The 25,090-nt window shown below is 46.4% G+C and overlaps 1 protein-coding gene and 1 long non-coding RNA gene across 4 annotated transcripts in view; one reads left to right on the forward strand and one right to left on the reverse strand.

Moving 5' to 3' along the window:
• The first annotated feature begins 19,376 nt into the window (after positions 1-19,376).
• The window catches only part of LOC122240955, a 48,975-nt gene continuing 43,261 nt past the window's right edge, over positions 19,377-25,090 (forward strand). Inside the window, exon 1 of the long non-coding RNA XR_006220788.1 lies at positions 19,377-19,630. This is a non-coding gene — a long non-coding RNA (uncharacterized LOC122240955). The remainder of the gene's footprint in view (positions 19,631-25,090) is intronic.
• The window catches only part of CHN1 (chimerin 1), a 200,379-nt gene continuing 196,043 nt past the window's right edge, over positions 20,755-25,090 (reverse strand). For all 3 annotated transcript variants that reach the window (XM_042994728.1, XM_042994729.1, XM_007074555.3), the window contains 2 exons: positions 22,327-22,432; positions 20,755-20,947 (listed from right to left, as the gene is read on the reverse strand). In XM_042994728.1, coding sequence (XP_042850662.1) covers positions 20,776-20,947; positions 22,327-22,432 — 278 coding nt within the window. In that variant the 3' untranslated portion in view covers positions 20,755-20,775. The remainder of the gene's footprint in view (positions 20,948-22,326; positions 22,433-25,090) is intronic.

Consider the following 25,090-nt stretch of genomic DNA (forward strand, 5'->3'; position numbering starts at 1 on the left):
GATGTTCTGGGCCACCCCTGCCTCAGTGTCAATAATTAACATTGCCCGGCAGGTGTTAAAAGCTTGGGCAGGGAGAAAAATACCAATGCGAAAGAAGTACAAAAAGAAATGCTTGCCTAGTTTTCTTACTGTTACCATAAATGGGATTATGGTGATTACTAATCATGGCAATGGAGATTGTAATACTGGATTGTAACTCTCAGCTCTGGGCACCTTGCTTTTAATGATGAAAATCCCATTTAGAAATAACTTGGGACTTAAGCAACCGAGCTTGAATCAACCAGTCAGAAGCCAAGCCGGAGGCTGGTATGGGGGCTTCTTAGGAGGTCACACTGTGCATTGTTTCAGGGGTCCTCAGCTGCCTGTAAGACATGTTACTCCTGGTATTCAGCTGGTTTTGGGGAAAAGCCCCATGGGTAGAGGAAGCCTGGCTATCACGGTTGTTTGGAGGGAGGGACTAGTGCTTGATTTAGAGGCTTTTCTCCTCTCATTTGATAAGTGGGGTGCTCGGTTTGTGTAGTGGAGTGGGTCTACTCTGGCCTGGGGCAAGCAGAAAGCGTTTAGAAAGAAGTAGCTTGGAAGTCTCTGGAATCAGAGCCCAGAGGCCTGGGGAATCAGCGGGAGCTCTCACCTGTAAACAGCAGAAACCAAATCTGGCTGATTTAAACAGAAAAGGGTGTGTCGAATGGTGATGGGATGGCTCAGAATTACGGAGAAGGCTGGAGAGCAAGCCTAGGAAGACAGGCATGAGGGTTCTGTCTCAGCCAGGCCCACAGGCAAAATCACACCAGAACCCTAATCCCACAGGGACTGGGCAACCCCTGCTGGGGACATTGCAGCCCCTCCAGGTACCACTGGGACTGGACCTGGCCATGTGCCTTGGGGCCCATGCAGACACAGGACTCCCCCACAGTGCCTCTTCAGGGTCCTGCCTCATCACAGCCCTGGATCCTTACTCAAGCTCAGGGGTGCCCTACTGCAAGGTGATAAACAGCCACACGCCTGAGTTCTGATGCAAATTCCTCCAGGTTCCAGAAGGGAAACTACAGAGCCCGCTTTTTTATCGTCCATGGGCTGTAATGAGGATGAAAGGAGACAACGTCCTGACCCTGGGAGGTTTGCCTCCCTTCTCCTCTCCCCAGCTGGCTTTGGTCCAAGCTTGATATTCTACTCAGTGGACACCCAGGCTCTTCCCTTTTCTTTCTCTCTTAGGCTGTTGCCATTTTTATATTTCTCCTTAGACCCTGCATGGGGAGTGAGGGGGTATGAGGCAAATCAAATGTGCCATTGCTCTGGAGATAGCTTCGAGGGGGGCAGGGTGGAACTAGCGGTCAACCAAGTGGCCAAGGCCCAGGTGAGACTTGGTTAGAAAATGCCAAGCACCTGTCAGAATTCTCAGGCCCAGCCTGTGAAACAGCTTCAGCTGGGGTCTGAAGCGCCCATGAAGAACAAGGGAACCACGGCCAGAGAGACCGTCTTTCAGATGCGGCATGGAGCGGTGGAGGCCGGGCAGAGCTCCTCCTCCGACAAGGTAGGAAGGAAAATGGAGTGGGCTGGAGGACACGGGGAGATTTTGAAAGATTCTAACTCGACTTCTCTGTTTATCTTCTCCCCAGCTCTGCAGCCGGTCTGCAGTTAGGATAAATTCAGTACAGGAGGAAAAGAAAGCATTTCCTCCCCCTCTCTCCTCCCATTTTAGGTGAGAGGAGGAGGTGGCATGGGGGATAGAGAAAGATCTGGCACGCTCACCAGCTGGTGCTGCGGCTGGAATGAGCACAGCGAGCTTACTCCGTGCCCCCACAGAGAGGGGCCCTCTCTCTTATCCTTGTCCCCAAACTCCTTGGAAATTGGGATGGGCTCAGGCATGGCGGGAATAGGTAGCCCCCTACGCGGTGTGATCCGAGGGTCCCCACAGCCAGTGTGCCCCCAGCAGAGCCCCATCCACCCGGCTCAGGGCATGCAGCCTCTGGCGGGGGCCACATTTTTGGAGGACAGTTTTGCTTTCGGGAGGGCCCAGGTGAAATGCAGTCGTGTTGCCTGAGCACAGTAATGTATAAACAGCTCAATCCCCTCCACAGGGCTGGAGGGCTGGGGGATGGTCTGCCGGGCAGTTCTAAGGACGGGAGCTGGAGAGACGGACGCTGATGAGGGGGTATGCGGAGGGCATGCAGGGGTGGGTGCTGCGTGTGTAGGGGTCACAGGAGGCTCTTGGGTAACAAGGGGCACTGGAAGATTGGAATGAGTGAGGAGTGCTGGACAGGGCACTGGGGTAACTGGTCAGGCCTCCTGACCCCACCTGTCTGTAGCACCGGGAAGAAGTGAATCCGGTTTTCCAAAGCCCTGTTAAAGCCTCTCACTAGAGCCTGGGTCTGGAGGACAGACTTTGTGCTGGCCAGGGAGATGAAGCTGGTGGGGCCCAGAGGCTTCAAGTGGGCACAGCTCCCTTCGTAGTCTGGCTCCAGGGACGCGACAGCTAAGTAGAGTTGTATCGGTTCCATTTCCTCAATGCTTTGTTGGAGAAGTTGGTTCAAGGCCTTGTAGCTATGGAAACGACATACTCTGTCTCGACTTTTGTCCTGTCCTTTATGCGAGGGGCTGTCACATCTGGCCTGGGTGGACAGTCACCCAGGCTTGCTTTGGAGACTGTCCCTTTGAGCTGCCACGTCTGTACTCTGAGAGCATTAATGCAGTTTATTGCCCTGATGGTAAAATTCTAATTACCGTGTTAGTTATGGTTAAAGGATTGTTGCCATTGGTCTTTTCTGTGGATTGAGCTGTACTGCTTATCACTATAAAAAGAGGTCGGCCGTAGCTTTGTTTTGCTTCATATGCATACTTCTGTTTGTGGCTGAGCAGCGAAACCAAAATGCAGCCACCAGCCATCTGATGAAGGAGGGCTGGTCCATTAGTCCTCTTGGCTCCTTATTGGGAAGTGTGAGATTTGGTTATTATTGAGCCCTGAGTGGATAGGAGGGTCCTTTTCAGGAAGCCCAGCCCAGGACCCAGAGGCCAGCATTGCCAGGGAAGCCCAGGCCGCTGGGCAGTATGAAAGCCTAAAAAGGAGCTAGGGACGGGGCCGGGATGGGGTGTGTGTGTGTGTGTGTGTGTGTGTGTGTGTGTGTGTGTGTGTGTGAAAGCAATGTATTGCTATGTTCTTTTGTCTTGTTTTGGTTTTTTTGCTATGCTATTTTGATAAAGACTTTACAAAGAAGTGACTGTTATTACATTGTATATATACACCTCTGCAATCATGCTCATAGAAATCTGGTGGTGGAACGCAGATGATTTTCTTTATGATCTATGATTTCTAGGCTTCTGCATTGAGAATATCTTCTAGTTGGAAGAAGAAGGCTGAAAATATTAGTTTGTAAAGAGAAGGAACTAGTTTCTGTTTTCACATAACATGTAGAGTAGGATTTTTTTCTAGAATTATATGTATCACTTATGTATCCATCTACCCGTCCATCTACCCTCCCACCCCTCTGTGTATTTGTACAGAAAGATATCTAGAGTGATGTTGACCAAAATGTTTGTGATACTTCTTTCTGGGTGGGGAGATTTCAAATGCCTTTGTTTCATTCTCTTTTGTACCTGACTCTATTGCTTGAAACTTGTAATAACGAGGTGCTGTTTGCAAAGAGTAGTGCGGCATCTCTGCTCTAATCCTGGGGTGAACCCCAGGCGCAGAGCTCAGGTGAACCCTCCCAGCTGGTGAGGCTGAGCGCAATTCTGACCTTACGCCCCAGCTCCCCTGGTCACTTGGAGACTGCCTGTTGAAGCCCTGGTCGGGGCAGGTGCACAGCTCAGCAGGGAGCAAAAAGGGAGCCTACAGGTCACACCTGGGCTCTGTTTAAGCCCGCAGGCAGTGGCATCCTGAGGCTTTGATGTATGTTTTATGACCGGCTGGCTGGGTTTGTAGCTGGCTGGGGCTCTGTGGTTCACAGCTCCAGGGTGACAGCAACAAGCCCCTGCGTCCGCACCCCCCTCTCTCCCCCGCCCCTGAGATTCTTATTCTTGCGCCATGTCTCTCGTACCCCTGACACCCCCAAACTGGGGTCGGAGCTTCTCCAATAGTCTCCGGGGTTCGGAGGTGGCTAAGGTCAAGGCTGTCGGTTGAACGGTTTTAGCTCCAGTAGGATAGGACTGGGGGGGGGCCCTCCTTGCGTGTAAATTTACAGAGCATTTTTTGAGTTGTTGGAGAGCTGGGATGCAGAGACACTGTCTCACGTGGGGTAAAAGTGAGACTTAGGAAAACGGGTTGGCATTCGTTGTCTAGTAGAGGTGAAGGCATACGGACACCATGACCCCAGCAGTCCTGCTCCTAGGCAAATGCATAGGAGCGTTCTTCCTGATAGCCCCAAGCTGGAGAGAACACACTGTCCATCAACATTTATGGTGCACATGGTCTAAATAAATTGAGCTGTGCTGTACAGCGGAACGTTACAGTCTGTCCAGATAACAGACTCCAGCTTGGTGCAAGGACCTGGGTATGGCTCACAAACACGAAGCCAAGCGAAGCAAACCCTGAAAGAGTATGTGTGGCATTATTTCACTCACGCAAAATTAAAAACGGGAAAAATCATGCTTTTTAGGGATGTGTATACAAGTGGTAAAAATGTGAAGAAAAATCCAAAAAACAATTTTTATAAAATTCTGGATGGGGTTGCCCCAGGGGGAAGGGACAGGTCAGAACTGGCCTGGGTTCCAGGTTACGAGGGGTTCTTGGGGGCATTCAGTGTTCTTCTTGGGTGGTGGTGACCAGGATGTTGGCTTTATAATTATTTATTAAACTATTCACTTACATTTCATGTGCTTCTTTGAGTATGTTCTATTTCACAACAGGAGTGTTAAAAAGACAAAAAGCAAAATGTAGCAAAGAGATATTCTAGCCTCCAGGTCCAGAAATGGCCTCTTCTGTTACCCACAGGCTTCCTTGATTTGGGGGACCCGAAGCAGCATCTTTGTCCAAGTCTCTGACCAGGGTCATAAATCAATATGCTCTTATTTGCCAAGTTCTATGAGCTCAGTCTTGTGCCAGTTATTGGTGAGCGTCAGGGTGGGAAATGCGCTGTCCCCTGAGAGGACAAGTCATTAGAAACAATAGTGAAAACACTAGACCGGGCTCTAGAGACCTCCGGGGCTGGGGAAGTCCTTAGAAAAAGGAACTGTGTGAAGGTGAGTGGAGACAGAGGAGGCATGGGGAGTCAGAGAGGGTGTTGAGATGAAGGAAAGGATGTTGTGAAAGGTGGCAGGAGATGATGGGGTGTCAAGGAGACAGTAAAGGCCTGCCTGCCGGGCCAGATGCCCAGGTCCTCATGGGTGAACAGTAGAAGCCAAGTATTGTGGGATTGACAGGGTGGCTCAAGAGAGTTTGGAAGACCAGGGAGATGAGTCTCCGCACCCCCACCCAAAGTTGCCAGTCTGTCGTCAATCAACATCAATCTGCTGCCATCAGACACATTAAAGTCTAGGCAGTCAATAGAAGAGAAATGAACTAAGAAGACCTACAGACACCATGACCCTGGGAGAAAAATAGGCGAGTGAATGTGAGAGAATTAAAAGACAAAGACCGTGATGCTCCTTGCCAAACTTCCTTGGGAAATAATCTCCACCTGCCCCGGGAAACCCACTGATTGTAAGCCCGCAAAGTCTCGCTGTGAAAACAGCAAAAAGTTCAATAGAGAGTTGCCACATGGTCCCACAATTCCACTGCTGGGTATATACCTAAACAACTGAAAATAGGGACCCAAACAGATACCTGTATAGCCATCTTCCCAGCAGCATTGTTCGGAAACAGCCCAAGTGTCCGTCGGCAGACGAGTGGATAAATAAAACATGGCCCCTCCATAAAAGGAATATTACCCAGTCATAGAAAGGAATGAGGTATTGGTTCATGCCATCGCATGCCTGAACCTCGAGGGTATTACACTAAATGAGATCAGCCAGTCACAGAATGACAAGTACTGCATGATTCCACTTCTCTGGAGTGCCTGGCACCAGCAAATTCCTAGAGATAGAAAATAGAACGATGGTTGCCTGGGATGGGGGGAGGCGTCGTTCAACGGGAACAGCTTTCGTGCAGCATGACGAACACGTGGTGGCAACGGTTGCACAATCTTGGGAAGGTACTTAGGACCACTGGACTACACAGCGAAAGTGGTTAGAATGATACGTTTTGGGTGTTTATGTGTATTTTACCAGAGAGAAGTTCACAGGGGCCGCTATGTCCCCAGATTCATATGTTGAAATCTGAACCCCCTCGGTGGTGGTTTTAGGAGGTAGGGCCTGTGGGAGATCATTAGGTCATGAGAATGAAGCCTTTCTGAATGGGATTAGTTCTCTAATAAGATGAGACCAGAGAGCTCGCTGCTTCTCTCTTCCACGTGAGGACATAAGAAGACAGTCGTCTGTAAACCAGGAAGTAGGCCCTCACCAGATCTACCGGCACCTTGATCCTGGACTCCCAGCCTCCAGGAGGGTGAGAAATTGTCGTGTAAGCCACCCAGTGTGTGGCACTTTGTTTTAGGAGTCCAAATTGGCCAAGACTGGCTCAAAACAGTGTTCCTGCATGTTGAGCTAGAGGAGAGAGGGAGGGAGGGCTATGGAGTCATTTACTGAACAGCAGGGAAGGTAGAAAACGAGGTAAAACTTCCTCAGCGAAGATGGCAAGAGACGAAAATGCTGTCCTTGGCTGGTCTCTAGAGCTCCTCCCACTCTTGGGCCCAAATAACTGGGCAGACCTTGCTGCTTCCTGAAAAGGAGCCCCACGCTCTCCTTCCTACACTCAGGCCTAAACAAAGGCTGAGCCCCTGATACCCTCCAAGGACCTGTCCCCTGGAAAATTCCCTTTCCTGATTCTTCCTGGAATGTACGAGCCCACTCTGGATGCTATCTGAAAAAGAAAACGAATTTAAAAACTAAAGATGCTGCAATATGTTTACATACACGCAGTGGAAAATTTGCTCTCAAACAGCTTGAGCAGAAAACCTCACATCCCCATGGCAACTAGATTCCACCGTGACCACGCATCTCTGCCAGGTCACCCACCCATTTGTAAGCCTCAGCTCCTCAGTCGCTCCAGGAAACACATGGGGCCCAGATGATACGACCCACGGCGGTAGTTTGCTCGGCTCTGGGACTGCTGGCTGAGGGCTCTGTCCTCATCTGTAAGGGACATTCCCAGAGACCCATCTAACCTGGGGCAGCAGGGGACTCGGGGGTCTGCCGTCACCCTGTGGCCTCCTCAGGGGTTCAGAGGGCTGGGCCCAGCGGACCGAATTCCAAACAGGTGCTGCCGACTGGAAAATCGGCCCTTTGGTAATCACAGGAACTGCAGGTCCTGAGATAACAGCTAGATCCTTAACGCTTTATTCCCTTGACCATTTGCCCCATCTTCCCTTTGCTTGATGAGAACAAGTACTTCTTTCAATGCGTATTCTCAGTGCCGTTTCCATGTAGCATTTTTGGAATGGCGGACCGGTGATAAAGCCACGTTCCGCTTCCCTCCAGGAGAGGCTGGAGCTCTCTCTTGCCTGCAGTCACCCTCCCCTCCACCCACAAGGGAAGCCTTGCAGAGGGTTTGGGTAGAGAAGAAAGCCTGCAATTTTGATGTTTCAGGGCCCTCAGCCCCCAGCTGACCACATTCCCTTCTCTCTCCTGTAATACAGTTTTTATAATCAGCAGGTTTTGTTTTTAAATTCCAGACCTGAAGTCTCTTTCCACCCCCCCTCCCCCAACATGGTAGAAAGCTGTGGGCACTGCAAAAACTGATTTAGTATGTTTGTGCTTTGGATTATATTTGATTGGGCCAGGCTTTTGGTACAGGGAAAACAGACAACTATCCGTGTTGTTAGTGGATCTCATGGGCTTTTTTCCCTTCACCACTTTGCCTTGCCTTTGAGCCGGTTTCCAATGTACAGGAAGAAGGCCATGTTTCCTAACTGACTGAGTTTCTCTAACGCTGGCCTGGGCCAGTCCTCTGCTGGGCAGTCCCTCAGGCTTCTCAACACCCAACCATCAAGCGATGCAGGGCCATTTGGCATTCATTTCTTGTGAGAAACCCCCAGCTGCCCCTCAGAATGACCTTCCACTGAACCCTTTGTCCCTCCCCATCCTAAAACTGGAAAAAGAAGAAAGAATAGTGGCTTGTGGGGGTGTAGGCAAGAAAGAAAAACTTTGGCATAATCCAAATTCACGTCAGGAGATCTGGAGTGGGATGAAAACCTCTGACTTCCCTCCGCAGATAAGACCGCTATATGATTGGAGAAGCTACCCGTGATACAGAGAACGTAACGTGGGTGAGGGGTGGGGAGCAGTGTCCCCCAGAGCCCAGACCCTAGCCCAAGCATTTTTAGGGAATGTCTGCCTTATTTTTCCCTTTCTTTCTTTACGTTTATTTATTTTGAGAGAGTGAGAGAGAGCACATGCACAAGTGGGAGAGGGGTAGAGAGAGAGAGAGAATCCCAAGCAGGCTCCAGGCTCCAGGCTCCAGGCTCCAGGCTCCACACGACCAGTGCAAAGTGCAATGCAGGGCTCGAACTCACTAACCGTGAGATCACGACCTGAGCTGAGTCGGACGCTTAACTGACTGCACCGTCCAGGTGCCCCCTTTCTTTAAGACGATGGAGCTTCTTCCCTTTAGCAGCTCTGTGTCCTCTTGCTCCAACCAGCTAGAGCCATAAGGATTCAAACGTGTCTTCAGATGTTTCCTCTTAATCACTATAATTAGTATTAATGGTGATTAATTTTTAATGAGGACATGTCAAAGAGCACGCTGGCAAAATGCTCACTGGTAATTTGAATAACCTTGATTTCGTGAGGCCAAGCACCCTCTTTGTTTGGCCACCTGTTTCACAGACAAAGCATTGGATCCTGGAATTCTCTGATAATTTATTAGTTTCTTCTCCCAGAGCTGGGAAAAAGCCGCAGGGTGTTTCCAGAGAGGAAACGGCAAGGAAGTTAGGCTCCCCGACTGATGTCTCCTCCCACCTCTGAGAAGGCTGTGAAGTGACCAGATGGGGATTTCCTCTGATCTCTCCGTGGCACCACCAGGAGCAGGAATTGTTATCTGGCAAGAATTCACTGAGGCTCATGCTAGGCAGTGTGCACCTGCTCGAGTGGCTTTGGGGCTCCAAGACAAGAGAGTGTCCTGCCTCCCCCTGCCCCGACAGAGTGAATGGAGGCCTCGTTTGGAGGTGCCTCAGTGGAGAGCCCTCTGCACACACTGGTGGATTCCAAGAAACCCTCCTTCGTTGATCGTGTAGAAACCACACATAATGTGGAAACTCCTCTCCACAGGACAGCTGGCCCAGCACAGAGGCTCTGATGTGTGAGGACACTTCCAGCAGGGGGAAGCCTGGGTGCCCTCTCGCTCACCGTTAGCTTCGGGATGTCAGGTTCATGCTTTACATGCTTGGTACTCCTTAGTTTATCTCAGATCACTCATGCCTAAATCAATGCTTTAAAACCTATGATTAGGGGGTGGGGGGGAATGTTCTTAGAGGAGTTAGTAGGCCTCCTGTGCCTAAGATGCTAGTTTGCTTAATATCCTGAAGTTTTATTTTTTATTTTTTAAAAGTTCATTTATTTTGAGAGCGAGCATAAGCAGGGTAGGGGCAGAGAGAGAGGGGGACAGAGGATCTAAAGCAGGCTCTGTGCCAAAAGCAGAAAACCTGATGTGGGGCTCGAACTCATGAACCAAGAGATCATGACCTGAGCCGAAGCCAGGCACTTAACGACTGAGCCCCCCAGGTGCCCTGTAAAGTTTTATTTTTTAATGTAGAATTTTCAGAAACTTTATTATGCTCACATGATTGCAATTGCCATAAAGGTGGAATTAGTATATAGTATATTAGTATATAGTATTTCCCCAACAAGAGCCCTTGGCTCTTTTTTTAAAAAATTTTTTTAATGTTTATTTATTTTTGAGAGCGAGAGAGAGAGGCTAGAGCACAAGCAGGGGTGGGGCAGAGAGAGAGGGGGACACAGAATCTGAAACAGGCTCCAGGCTCCGAGCTGTCAGCACAGAGCCCGACACGGGGCTCAAACTCACAAACCGTGAGGTCATGACCCAAGCCGAAGTTGGGCGCTCAACTGACTGAGCCACCCAGGCGCCCCAAGAGCCCTTGGCTCTTGAAGTAACTGTTGAGCTTCCCAAAATATTGTCTGACTGCCTGCAACTAAAGCAAAAACTAAAGTTAATTGGAACTCAAGGCAGTAGCAGGCGCTCATACTGGGGAGTCAGAGCAGGATTTTGTAGGGTTTGAGGTGGTCTGGGCTCAATGGTTAAGACGTGTCTTTTGGGGCGCCTGGGTGGCTCAGTCGGTTAAGCATCTGACTGTTGGCTTTGGCTCAGGTCGTGATCTCACGGTTCGTGGGTTTGAGCCCCATATCGGGCTCGGCGCTGACAGCACAGAGCCTGCTTGGGATTCTCTCTCCTTCTGTCTCTGGCCCTCCCCACCTCAAAAAGAAATAAACTTAACAACAAAACAAAAGACGTGTCTTTCGGGGTGCCTGGGTAGCTCAGTCGGTTGAGCATCCAACTCTTGATCTCCGCTCAGGTCATGATCTCAGAGTTCCTGAGTTTGAGCCCTGCATCAGGCTCTGCGTTGACAGTGTGGAGGCTGCTTGGGAGTTTATCAGGCTCTGCGTTGACAGTGTGGAGGCTGCTTGGGAGTTTGTATCTCCCTCTCTCTTACCCCGCCCCCGCTTGTGCGTGCACTTTCTCTCTCTCTCTCTCTCTCTCTCTCTCTCTCTCTCACACACACACACACACACACACACACACACACACACACACTCACACACACACACACACACACACACACACACACACACACACAAAATAAATGAATAAACTTAAAAAACCCTATCTTTCATGATGCAGGGATATGGCAGCATTAAGACTGGTGAACACAGCAAAGACCTCATCGGGGCTCTTGATGGGTAAACTGTTGTTTGATAAGCAAGCTGTCTGCCCAGGTGAGCAATCTGTGTCTCGGGTAAACTTATGCGCAGGAACTTCTGAAGCGAGCAGTCTCGGCTTCCAGGGGCAAAGGTCTCCTGGAACAGACAGCTGAGCCACGTTGACAGGTCTTCTGCTGGGTGAGGCTGATGTGGGTTGTCCGAGTTCGCAGGACAATTTATATTTCTTACATTTTGTGTGATGCTCGTCTCATTAAGTGCGGTCCGAGAAGTCAAAATCCTTGAAGTGATTCAACATGGTTCATGCTCGAACCCATCTCGTTTTTCTGACTTAACGTGTAATTTAGGTTAAGCTATGCAATCTAGAATAAAATTTGAGCAGAAGAAGGAAGGATTGAGGACACAGTCAGACTTAGATCATAAAGTAGGAGGTGAGACTCTGAAGGGAAGCAGAGGTAGCCAACTATGGAGTGTACTTTCTTGTTTTCTGTACTCTCGATGTTCTGGTTTTAGAGCCCTGATGCTGCTCCTCTCGGGGTAGCTAGTTCATAAAGCAAAGGACGCCCCTGCACAAGCACGCGTGATACACCAACCCATTCCCAACAGTCTCCTTTATCAAACTCTCACACGCCAAGCCGAAATTCCTCTGCTTGTGTCGGCCCGGGGTCTGGTACTAGACAACCAGGGACCATCCCTGTAGTCCGGAGCCTGCCGAAATTATTCAAACTGCCCAATTCTAAACTGACCCAGAGAAAGTTCCAGAGAGAACCCCAGTAAAATTTCTGGGCCATGCTCTGACGTCTCCCTTTCTGCCTGGCCCTGGTCTGTCCCCACGTGGCCCTGCATGGCGTGATGCCTCCTGTTTCTAGAGGTCTAGGAGCGTTACCTTTCTCCTTCCTGACAATCATTTCCACGTCCGTGTGTCTTACCATACGTGGTTAAAAACAAGTCCTGGGTACATTTTAACACACAGAAAATGAAGCTGAATTCATTTAGCACAACAGGGACGCATTAGAATCACGTCGGGAGCTGCCTTCTCTGGCCTCGCCCACAGAGCATTTGATTTAATTGGTTTGCAGTAGGGCCTCAGGTGAATCTACTGGACGGCCACCGCAGAGAAACACTGAGCCAGTGGTTCCCAAAGTGTGATCCCGGGACCAGCAGCAACGGCATCCCCTGGGAGCTTGTTGGAAATGCAAATTTGGGGGCTCTACCCCAGCCCTCTTAACTCAGAAACTGTAGGTGGGGCCTGTATCAAGTTCTCCAGGTGATTCCGAAAGATACTAAAGTTTGAAAACCGTTGCACTGGATAAAGTGAGGTAGGGTTGGAGAAGCTGGCCAGCAATGGGCTGAGGGCCCGGACCCTCTGTTTAAAGCTACATTGAATGCCAGCTCCTGGAACTCATCGATAGTGTCTGTCCCTAGAATCTTGCTGTGTCCCGTAGATTTTAGTACGTTGTTTCTCCATTTTCATTTGTCTTGAGGTGTTTCTTGATCTTTCTTTTGATTTCTTCGTTGACCTGTTGGTTGTTCAGTAGCATGTTATTTAATCTCTACGTATTTGTGGATTTTCTAGTTTTCTTATTGATTCCTAGTTTCATACCGTTGTGGTCAGAAAAGATGCTTGGTATGACTTAAGTCTTCTTAAGTTTATTAAGAGTTGTTTTGTGGCCTAATATATATAATCTTGCCTGGAGAAGGTTCCATATGTGCTTGAGAAGAATGTGTATTCTGTTGCTTTTGGGTGGAATGTTTTATGTATCTGTTAAGTCCCTCTGGTTACGAGTCGTTTAGGACCAATATTTCCTTATTGATTTTTGGTCTGGATGATGTATCCATTGGTGAAAGTGGGGTATTAAGTCCCCTTCTATTATTGTATTGTTATCTCTCCCTTTAGCTTTGTTATTACTTGCTTTATACATTTAGGTGTTTCTGTGTTGGTGCGTAAATATTTACAAATATTATATTCTTGTGTCGGATTAACCCCTTTATCATTACGTAATGTCCTTCTTTGCCTCTTATCACAGTCTGCTTTAAAGTCTATTTTGTTTGATGTAAGTATAGCTACTCCAGCTTTCTTTGTGCTTCCATCTGCATAGAATATCTTTTTCCATCCCTTCATTTTCAGTCTGTGTGTGTCCTTACATCTGAGGGGAGCCTCTTAGAAGCAGCATATAGATGGGTCTTGGCTTTTTTATCCATTTAGCCACTCTGTTTCGATTGGAGCATTTAGTCCACTTAAAGTAATTATTATTGTTGTTATTTTTAAAATTTATTAATTTAGAGAGCACACATGCCCTTGTGTACAAGCAGGGGAGGGGCAGAGAGAGCGAGAGAGAATGAATCCCAAGTTCCGAGTTCCACACTGTCAGTGGGCTCAAACTCAAGAACCTGAGATCATGACCTGAGCCTGAGCCGAAATCAAGGATCAGTCATTTAACCGAGTCACCCAGGTGCCCCTAAAGTAATTACTGATAAGTATGTACTTATTGCCATTCTGTTAATTGTTTTCTGACTGTTTTGTAATTTCTGCCTTCCTTTCTTTTGCTCTCTTTATGATTTGATGACTTTCTTCGTAGCATGCTTTGATTCCTTAATCTTTATCTTTTGTGTATCTACGATAGGTTTTTGCTTTGTGGTTACCCGGAGGCTTACATAAAACAACTTATATTTATAACAGCTTATTTTAAGATGATAACTGCTTAAGTTTGAATGCATTCCAGAGCTCTACATTTTTACTCCCCCTTCCTCCACACTTTGGGACATCAAAAACAGTGTTCCTAGAATCTGGGGACAGAGAGCTGATGCGCTTGAACTTAACCTTCGTATGCCCAAATCACCTCCTTTCTCACATAGTTTGCGTACAGTTTTTAAAAAAAAAAAACAATAAATTCTTCAATATTATGAATTTTCCTTGGTAAAAAAATAAAAACTGTCAGGAAAATGTCCACTCCTAGGAAAAGGCATCCAAATGATCAGCTCAGGCCTTGATTTTTATTTTTTTATTTTTGGCATGGGCAAGGTTTGGCTTGTGCCCAAGTTGTGCCTGTAAACATATCAAAGGAAACTCACTGGTCTAAGATGGACACAATGAAAACCAAAAGATTTTTATGTATTTAAAACATTCCCAGTTTACAACATTTTACCTCTAGAAGGTCTTTATGTATTTATTTATTTTTACTGTTTTTATTTATTTTGCGAGAGCGAGGGAGCCTGAGTGGGGGGAGGGGCAGAGAGAGAGAGGGAGAGGGAGAACCCCGGCAGGCTCCGCCCTGTCAGCACAAAGCCCCATGCAGGACTCGAACACATGAACCATGAGATCATGACCTAAGCTGAAATCAAGACTTGGCCGCGTCACCCAGGCACCCCACTGGAAGGACCTTTTTGCCAATTTCCTTCAGTGAGTTATTTTCGTCGCTAAACATGACCTCCTCTGCTTTTTGTGTTACCACAGTGACATGGGCAGCCAAGTAGTTGTTTCAGAACTAGAAAACAGTTTCAGGATTTGTAGCTTTACTTGCTGTTACCTTCTCCAATAATAATTGTGACTGTATCTGGACAACAGTAAAACCCCCAACACTTCCCCGTGTTCATGAGAGCACCACAAACTAGGTCAGCAACATGGCACTTCATATTTCTTGTGTTGTTTTGTGCTGTTGGGTGGAATAAACAAAAAAAAAAAAGGAAAACAGTTCTATTGTGAAATATATCACAACTGAAAAGATTATTAAAATCTCCCTTCAGTGGAGAAACAATGTGACTCATAAGTCAGGGTTTCCTTACACTATATCGTAATGAATGAATCATAACTTTTAGCTTAGCTTTTCCTTGATTTCAAACATTTTTTTTTTTAGTCGGTTCTACACCCAACATGAGGTTTGAACTCGTGACCCTGAGACTGAGAGTCACATACTTTACCAACTAAGCCAGGCAGGCGCCCCTGATTATGTGAAATATCAGTTGATGTGAGATCCTTGTGTGAGATATGGGACTAGTGAAATAATTTTACTTCAAAAAATTTTAAGCATTTGCTGAGAGGCTCTAATGACTTCAATAAGGTAGGAGAATGTTGAAACAAATGAAACCATAATAAAAGTATTAATATAATCTTTATTCATAAAATTGCTAGTTGGTCTCAAATAGGATTTGTTGTGTTATAACCTAATTCCTTGACTGTACAAACCAAGGAAAAACAACAATTTCAGTGTTTTTTCCTTCATTATTATTTAGTAAATATGAAGATTGTCGGTTGTTTTAAATGTTTTTTTTTTTTTTTTTGGAGGGGGAGTGCCTGGGTGGCTCAGTCAGTTAAGCGTCTGACTCTGGCTCAGGTCATGATCTCACCGTTCGTGAGTTCGAGCCCCACATTGGGCTCTGTGCTGACGGCTCAGAGCCTGGAGCCTGCTTCGGATTCTGTGTCTCCCTCTCTCTCTGCCCCTCTCCCACTCATACTCTGTCTCTATCTCTCTCAAAATTAAATAAAAATTTAAAAAATGGGTTTTTTTAAAATTTTTTAATGGTTACTTAATTTTGAGAGAGATAGAGCATGAGCAGGGGAGGGGCAGAGAGAGAGGGAGACACAGACTCCAAAACAGGCTCCAGGCTCTGAGCCATCAGCACAGAGCCCGACGTGGGGCTTGAACCCACAAACCACGAGATCATGACCTGAGCCAAAGTCAGACAGTTAACCGACTGAGCCACCCAGGCACTCCTGTCTGTCTTAGATAAATGGTGAGACTGGGCCGTCAGGTTGAGACCATCTCTTGTTCCAGTCTGACCACGAACTGTGCACAAAACTGGCCAAAATACATGCACCTGGCTGCAAAGGACTGCTCATACCACCGCCTAGAAGCAAGTGATGCAGGGAGTGAGGGGCTAGGGACCACAGCAGAGGACATGATGGGCTCCTTCGTGCTCTGTCGTCCTGTTCCACATCATGCACCTGCCCACAGGGAGGCAGCTGAGACCTTATGCTCTTGATGCTTCCAAAAAACTCAGACTGGTTATGTGTGAGGTCATTTTCATGTTTCCTTTTCCTATTTGTCAAATGAATGTTTACAGTCAACATGAAAGTATCCATGGGATTGTAAGAGTGTGGCTTGTGAACTCACGCCCCGCCAAGGCAAATACATCCATGCTGTCTTGTTTTAGCTTTCTGCTGACAGCTAGTGCTGAGGCCCATAGGAATAAGATACTCAGAAAAAGGACACAATCCAAGTTTGACTAGGCCCAACAGACCCATTAAGTTCCTTGATGGTTCCTCGAGAACGGGCACTGATCTTGTTCCCAGGCCTAGCACAGTGCCCATCCCCGGAGCAGGCAGGAGATGGGATGGGATGAGGAGTTGCAGACGCAGGGCTGGGCTGCACTTGGAGAGAGCGTGCAAGTAAAAATCAGATCTCTAAAAATTAGAGAAGCTGATGGATCCCTGACAATGCTGTCGTCTTAGCCTTCTCCTGCATTCCAACACAGGGCATGCCAATCGAGGGCCAGAACTGCTCAGTGGTTCAGCGGGATTGTGATGTGTGATAACTAAGATTACTGTTACTTCAGCTCATGACAGGAAACGCCATCTACTTAACACACACAAATGGGAATGCCACACAGGTGTAGGTAAATCAAGTTATAAAGATGTTGAAAGAGTTTTACAAGAAGTTAGTCCAATGGGTCAAACACACAGTTGGGAGAAGAGTTTTGGGTGTCCTGCTTTTCCAATGTGCATTAAAAAATAAAAGCTTTTTGCTTTTTAAATCAAATTAATTTATTTTGAGAGAGACCGAGAAAGTGAGCAGGGGAGGGGTGGAGAGAGGGGGAGAGAGAATCCTAAGCCGACTCTGTGCTGTCAGCACGGAGCCTGATGTGGGGCTCAAACCCATGAACTGTGAGATCACGACCTGAGCCAAAACCAAGAGTCAGAAGCTTAACCCACTGAGCCAGCCAGGTGCCCCCACCCCCCCTTTTTTTTTTTAATTTTAGAATGTGAACAGGGGAGAGGGACAGATGGGTAGAGAGAGAACCTCAAGCAGGCTCCACACTTAGCACAGAGCCCGACGCGGGGCTCGATCAGACCACCCTGGGATCATGACCTGAGCTGAAATTAAGAGTGAGATGTTCAACCAACTGAGCCACCCAGGCACCCTCTTTCTGTGCTTTAAATAGAGTTACCAATAATACCTCATCAGCTGTGGGGCTGTAAACTCTAAAATATTTTGTTGAAAACGAACAGTGTTGGGACCCTGAACCTAATTTATTCAGAGGTGTTCTATTTGAGCTCACCGAGTAACCAGAAACATTTTGATGAACATCCGTTCTTCCACTTAGAAACATTTTAAATATCAGTTCCGTGAAGAATGACTTCCTCTGGCCAGCTGGTATAACTAACTGGCATTAAAAACTAACAGAAAATGTAGAGAAGGGAAATTGATTTCTCAATAATTTCTTTAAAACTATATATAGAAAATTGAGAAGAAATGGATCTTACAGGGCAGAGTACGGAGCTGCCAAATCTGTGGGTGATCAGAGAGGTTTATTGGTTCCTCCTTCACTCCAGGGGTGGAAATAAATAGTAACTTTGCATCATAAAATGTCATGATGTAAGAAATCTCCCATTAGTCACAGAGAGATGTGTGTAACAGATTCTGGTAATCATGGAGCCTGAGCTCCTCCTAAACCAGTGAGGAAATGTCTCTTTATTTCAAGGAGTGTCACCCAGCAGTCCAGGAATGCTCACAGATGATGTAGCTGCCGTTTGAATCTGCGTGTCCCGAGGGGATGAACCACACATTCGTGCCCTCAGAAACCTACTGTGCTTGTTCACAGAGCTGGTAAACGATGATCTTGTCCAAAGACTCGGTGGTTTATCTAAACACCTGCTTAGTATTTGCTCTCATCGGGCATCGCTTGTGCTCCCGGTAGACCTCGGATTCTAACACGTGCCTGTCAGTTACCCTGGCGCGTGCCCGTTCCCTGCACACACACACTGAAGGTCTGCCCTTCAGCCGCATGGAGAATATGCTGCTTTTGGTCTAAAATTGAAATGGGATTGATTCATCGGGTGCCTTAGAACCTCACAGTGCTATTCACACTTAACCCTGAACGCCCACGCAGTCATGTTGGGAGAAGGCTGCAGGGTGACCGCGGCACCTCAGAGCTCACTTCTACACTTACAAAGGGTGGAGGTGAGTTACATAGCATAATATATATAGATCCTTCTGTGGCCTTCTAACACTCGTTTGAGACCTCTTGAAGGCATGCACAGTGTTAAGTATTTCTGTTACCTGGCTCTCCCTGGGTAACCCGGCGGAATATTTTGTTTTAATCAGAATAAACAAATTTTCTCACAGAAAGAAAACAAAGCGCTTACTTGAAAGTCAACCATATCTGTTCCTTTGAGGAAAAGCACAGGGTGACTATATATCCCGATAGAGCATATTTCTTTACAGCTGAATGGTTCCTTATTTAAGAGGGCTTTGTCCAAAGAGAACATGAGCCACGGACACATAGCCGTTCAGTAGCCTTACCCAATCCAGGGACAGATTTTCGTGATCAGATTTCTCTGACAAATGTACTTCGTGAGTCAAGGGCACCAACTTAAGTGTATAGTGCCTTTTAGGGGCCTCCATTTTAAGAAAGCTTCTATGTTACACAAATCTCTGTACTATCGTATGTATCTGATGTTCAGTGTGATATTTTCCCTGTGGTTGAGAAGGCAGCTGTGAGGGGCTAACTCTATTTAAAAAAAATTTTTTTTAATGTTTGTTGATTTCTGAAACAGAGCATGAGTGGGGGAGGGGCAGAGAGAGAGGGAGACCCAGAATCCGAAGCAGGCTCCAGGCTCCAGGCTGTCAGCACAGAGCCCGACGTGGGGCTCGAACTCACAGACCATGGGATCATGAGCTGAGCCGAAGTCGGTCGCTCAACCGACGGAGCCACCCAGGCGCCCCCGTGAGGGACTAACTCTTGAACAACCACACTTTTCTGAACATATACGTTAAAGCAAACTACCAACTTCCTACTATAGTCCAGGGGCACAAATATGGAAAAACTCCTGTCAGTTACCATTTTCTTTGAGATAGTCTTAAAAGTATCAAGGATTGAAGTGGCAAAACCAAAAATGTATCTTACATTTTTTACTACTTTTTATTATAATTTTTAAATCTATTTTGAGAGAGAGAGAGAGAGAGAGGAAAGAGGGGCAGAGAGAGAGGGCCCAAGCAGGATCTGCACGGCCACTGCAGAGCCTATGTGGGGCTTGAACTCACGAACTGTGAGATCATGACCTGAGCTGAAATTAAGAGTCAGATGCTCAACCAATTGAGCCTGCCTTTTTTTTTTTTTTTTTTTTTGCCTAAAAAATGGCACTCCCCCCTCAACTCCCACCTTTTTTTTTTTTCCTACACATTTTAAAGCAGGACAGAACAGACAAGGAAACAGCCTGGAGGGAGGGTCATTAGTTCAAAGGCAGGTGGGTGGCTAGGCACAGTATCAGACCCCATCCAGGTTTCCTGGCATCTAGATGTACACAGACCACCCTTCGCCAGGCGTCTGGTTGCTGACTCCTCTCAGGAAGCCTGGTCACCTCAACTGCGTGCTAATGGCATTTCTGACAAACCAAACGTTTAGGAAGTCACTCTTTTCAGTCTTCTTTCCTGCTTCTGATGGCTCTGGAAGGAACGGCTGCCTGCCCTCCCCCCGTCCCCACAAACAGGTGAGAAAACATTCTAGCTTTCTGGCGAAGTATGCGAGAAGAAAAAATCCAATGAATGGGTATTTTAATTCTAAGCAGTTTTTAAGTTTATTTTTATTTATTTTGAGAGAGAGATAGAGAGCAAGTGGGGGAGGGACAGAGAGAGGGGAGGAGACAGAATCCCAAGCAGGCTCTGCGCTGTCAGTGCAAAGCCTGACCCGGGGCTGGAACTTACGAACCGTGAGATCATGACCTGAGCTGAAGTTAAGAGTCGGACAGTTAATCGACTGAGTCACCAAGGCACTCCCTAATTCTAAGCAGTTTTAAGTTATTATTTTAGGAACTCAACACAAAACCTTACTCAGTATTAAATAAATGGCCAAATACATTTTCCCAAATATTCTCAACCATGGGGAAAAAGCAAGCTATCACTAGTTTTTTATTTCTAAAAGCCAAACTTAATACATTAATAAGTGCATGCCAGGTAACACAAAATTGCAACTGAAACCCAATAATAACAGAAAATGCTCTGCATTGTACTTTTTTTTTTTTTATTGGTGGATAATTTACTAAAGTAACAAATCTGAAAACACATTTTGCTTTTGCTGGAAAGAAAGGACTATGTCAGAGAAGAACAGAGAGAAACCACAAATAAAGCATCGGAGGAAAGGAGGCTTATGTTATAGTCTATGGCAATGTAGCAGTCAGAGGTGCTGTTTCATCCATTTGTGTGCGTGTTTATAGAAGCGTCAGTAAACCAATGACATAGAACCCAAAAGTGAAGTCACGACAGATTTACTCTGCGAAACATGCTGAATTACAACCACAGACTACCCGGGACGAAGAGGCGGGTGCAGGCTTGTTGTCTCCTTTGTATGGGGTTCCCTTGCCAAAGAGGGGGCTAATCATGCAATAGCTTGAGTTTCTCTTAACATGATAAACACCCGGGATTACTAGAACTGGAGAGCGTGTGTTCACTGTTTTACAAGGACAGCTGAGCAGTGCTACTAAAGCAACGGAAAGTTCCTTCATTTTAAGCTGGCTATCTGCCGTAACGTCTAACCGAGAAATAAGTCAGCTATAAGAGCCAATTAAATTACTATAAAACATTCCTTCATCTGTAAAACATTTCTTCCCCCCCCCCCCCCCCCCCCGCAAACTAAAATTTAAAATAAAATGTCTTCGTTTTTGATAAGCAGCTCCACCACCAGTCTCTGGTATCGTATATCGTTCAACGCGGCCATTGCGTCTAGTTCTGGAGATCTCATAAGGGTCGGGCCGAAAACAATGCCGAGGTTCTCTGCATTCATAAGATTCTCCTTTTCGTGGAGGGTCACTCTGAAAAATACAAGCAAAGGCGCGTGCCTTCACGTAAGCCACGGCGTTCTGCGCTGTGCTCGAGCACTACGACAAAACCCAGGTCCACTTATCAACTCGTCCGCTAGCTCCTCTCTCTGTACTCCTCAACCTCCAAGCACGGACTTTCCTCAAAGCCGATTGTATTAATAAGTTAAACTTCCGGTGATGACCGAAGCTCAAGTCTGAGTTCGTGTGTCAGGCTGTGTGGGGTCAGTTCTATCTGCGGATTCTATTGCAACGGCCGGCTGCAAGGGCTGTGTTGGCGAGTAGTGGAGAAGGGGCTGGGTTGTCTTGATTATATCAGCCCTCCTTCCACACTGGCTGCCTAGACTGCTGAATTTGTGTAAGTTGAACAGTTTATTGAGTATCTGGGGAGAGTGGTGGCCACGGTATGAAGAGATGGCCGAGGGCATAGTATAAAGATTATCTGGTCGGCGAGAATTAGCATTCGCCTTCTCTTTACTGCTACAGCAAAGGCACAGACTATAATTTGGGAGCTATTCCTTTGCCTTAGCGTGAAGGCCTTAATTGCATCCATATATGAAGCAAACTTGAATTTGCAAGTGAAGTTGTAAGCATATTAAAAGTTTTAGCTCATGGTGCTTTCAAAGAGGGAAAACATGTAAATGTTAAAAGCACCATCAGTTACATATTCATTTCTGAGTAACTCATGCTGAGAGGCATACAAAATAGACGTCAAGTTCTGTCTTTTTTGTTTCTAATTAGTTTTATATTTTGAAACTCCAAAACCACTAAAACTTGGTCATATAATTTAAAACCGTTTGCTTCAACTGATAGAGATGGAGAGCGACAGAGCAGGGAAATGAAGTTCTATCACCATCAATGTATTTACAACATTAAACCAGACGTAACCAAAATATTTTATTTTCTATTCCTCCCTTTACCCCTTATTGTACTCCATCATTTTTTTTATAGCAGTTTTCAGGGTTGGAGACCTCGATGCAATAGTCTAAAATCCTGTCACCAAGAGCGAAGTGCCTATTTTAGAGCAAGACGGAAAGTGAGCCTTCTGGCGAGTTGCTTTGCTCTTTATTATGCTAATGATAATGTCCTTACAGCTACAACCTTTTCTCTTTCCACACAAAAATCGCTGCATGTCCTTGGCAGAACACTAGTAGTTCTAACCTATTTGCAAACCTACACGGGAACTGCAAATCTGTTTATGTCAGAATCGAGTCTGCATTCAGCGCTGTAGCGCAGAACATTTTTAGCATTCCTTCCCAACCTGTGCATTTCTTTATTCATGCAACAATTTGTCCTTTCTTTCACCTTTGGTTTCACTTGATTCTTAACATTTGGATACAGTGCAAGTAGAAGCTTCAAAGTCTGTAACTTGCCTCTTTAGATGCGCCATGAGGTACCGCAGGGTTTCGCAGTGAGCGGGCGGCAGGAGCTTCAGTGCCTCGTGAAGGGTTTCTAATTGCTCATCGGGATCCATAATTTCTAAAATAGCAAGTTGAATACCAAGGAGAAGAACTTTAACGGACAACTGGTATAAATGGTTCACTGAATTCTATTCTTGTGGTGATCTTCTAAAACTGGTAAGAAAAGCTTTCTCACAGATCCTTGCCCACAGCTTTGGAAAATATTTTTAAGGTTCAAGTCTTGGATTTCCAAAAGGCTTAGTACCATTGTGGCAACACCATTTACTGGGACTTTTGGGGGCAGCACCCACTCGATTGTCTTAAGAGTCTGGTAACCGTGGAATTTGGACACTGGATAGATAGGATGTGACTATAAGGAACTCAGACACAGCAACAGATTAAAAACTCAGACATTTTGGGGCGCCCAGGTGGCTCAGTCGGTGGAGCGTCTGACTCTGGCTCAGGGCGTGATCTTGCGGTTCGTGAGTTTGAGCCCCGCGCCGGGCTCTGCGCTGACAGCTCGGAGCCTGGAGCCTGCTTTGGATTCTGTGTCTCCCTCTCTCTCTGCCCCTCCCCTGCTTGCGCACTGTCTCCGTCTCTCAAAAATGAATAAATGTTTAAAAAAAAAAAAGAACTTAGACATTCAAATGAAGTCATCTTACAGCATTACAGACATTTTAAGGGATGCTAATTTACTCAAAATATTTTGAAAAACCCTGTTCAGCAACAGTACATAAGCCATGCCACCCCATTGCCCCTTGCAGCCTTTGCCAAAGTCTTAATTGATATTGTTTTCTTTTTAAATGAGGAATGTATCATCCAGTATTTATTTCCTTGGTTTTAATTTACTTTTCTATAAAAAAGTCAAATCTACCCTCAGAGCACAAATATATTCTACTTCGGACATTCAGGAGAATGAAATGCAGAATCTGAAGGCAATTCCAAATGTTTGGAGTGACAACAGGGTCCCTGAAGTAAATGTGGCTCTTCCAAAGGTGTAAACTTTAAAGGGAACAATCTTCATTTGGGCATTTTAGTTCCGCTGTGTTGGCCAAAAACCCAGCACACTCCTTTTGAGGTCGCAGATGGCGTGGAGTTCATCATTTCCATAATCAGAAACAACAGACATGTTTGTAATTCTGAGCTCTCAAAAAGAGCACCCTAGCACATTCCTGCTTCTCAAATGTCAGGAAGACAGGGTGCCCTTAAATGCTGGGTTGCAGGGCAACCGGAAGGGGACCCCAAACTGTTGCGTCTTAATCAGGATAGCAGCCTTGAAATTCTGGAAGGCCGCATCTGACCACCAGTATCATTCAAGACACAAAACCGGGATTTCTAGTTTTCTAACTCAAAAGACAAATCCAACTCGATGGCAATGCACTGGAGTCAGGTTAACACTTGTATGGGGCACCTGGGCGGTGCACTTGGTTGAGTGTCCGACTTTGGCTCAGGTCGTGATCTCACGGTTCGTGGGTTTGAGCCCTGCGGTGGGCTCCACACTCCTGGTGTGGAGCCTGCTTGGGATTGTCCCTCTCTGCCCCTCACCTACTCACGCATGCGCGCTCTCTCTCTCTCTCTTTCTCTCTCTCTCTCTCTTTCTCTCTCTCTCTCTCTCTCTCTCTCTCTCTCTCTCTCTCTCTCTCTCTCTCTCTCTCTCTTTCTCTCTCTCTCTCTCTCTTTCTCTCTCTCTCTTTCTCTCTCTCTCTCTCTCTCTCAAAAGTAAATAAACATTAAAAAGAGTGATATAAAATGAATGTGAAAAGTTCCTAGCACTGGTAGCACAGATCGATAAGCTTCAGAACATGAAGAGTGACTGAAGCTTTTTAACTCAAAGAAACTTCGGCCATTTTAGAATTTCTGCCCCAAGCTTATCCAGGGTTCCTGATTCTTTTCTCAGTAATAAACAATGTATTATTTGCCAGGATAATTGATGCACGGTCTTTGAAACTTTGGATCTTTAAAGAGTGTCAACTGATAACAGCAATACTGTATCAGATACTGAAATTCAATCATTTAATTTCTAGAATTAAAATTCCATTTACTATCAAACTATTAGTATTTACTTACAGTTTTTTTTTTCTTTTTATCATAGGACTAATTAATTTGAAACTATACTGTTCTGGAAGTTGAAAAAAGACTAACATAGTTTCCTTTTAGTTTTCATAGTTAGTCCTTGTAGGGAGAATCTTGAGATGGCATGAAATTAAGGACTGTGTTGGTGGGCTAGCAACAAACAAGACTCCCCATTCGTGGAGACCTTACTTTCTCTCTCGGGGCGTGGCTGACAGTAAACAAGGAACATGTATCTTCTGGTTTATACTAGATTAGAACAAAGCCAGTGCTGTGGGGAAAAAAAATCGAGTAAGGAGCACTGCAGGTGCTGGGGGATGTGATTTTAAATGGGGTGGTCATGACAGACCTCATGAGAAAGATGGTCTTGAGGGAAGACTCTCAGGGCGTGGGGGAATGACCACACGGAGACCTAGGGGAAGGGGTGCCAGGCAGAGATGCAGCCGTGCAAGGGTCCCCAGGGGCCAGAATGCTTGCGATGTCTGAGTAAAGCGAGAAGCCAACTGTGGCTGTAGTGGAGTGAGCCAGAGGGGGATGGAAGGGAGTGAGGGCAGAGAGGTAACGGGGCACTGCATTGTGTCAGGGGCTGCAGGCTATTCCAGGGACTCGGCATTTACTGGCAGAAACGGGAAGGTTCTGAATGAGGCAGAGACGTGACCTGACAGAC

This window comes from Panthera tigris, chromosome C1 (genome assembly GCF_018350195.1).
Source record: "Panthera tigris isolate Pti1 chromosome C1, P.tigris_Pti1_mat1.1, whole genome shotgun sequence".
NCBI lineage: Eukaryota > Metazoa > Chordata > Mammalia > Carnivora > Felidae > Panthera > Panthera tigris.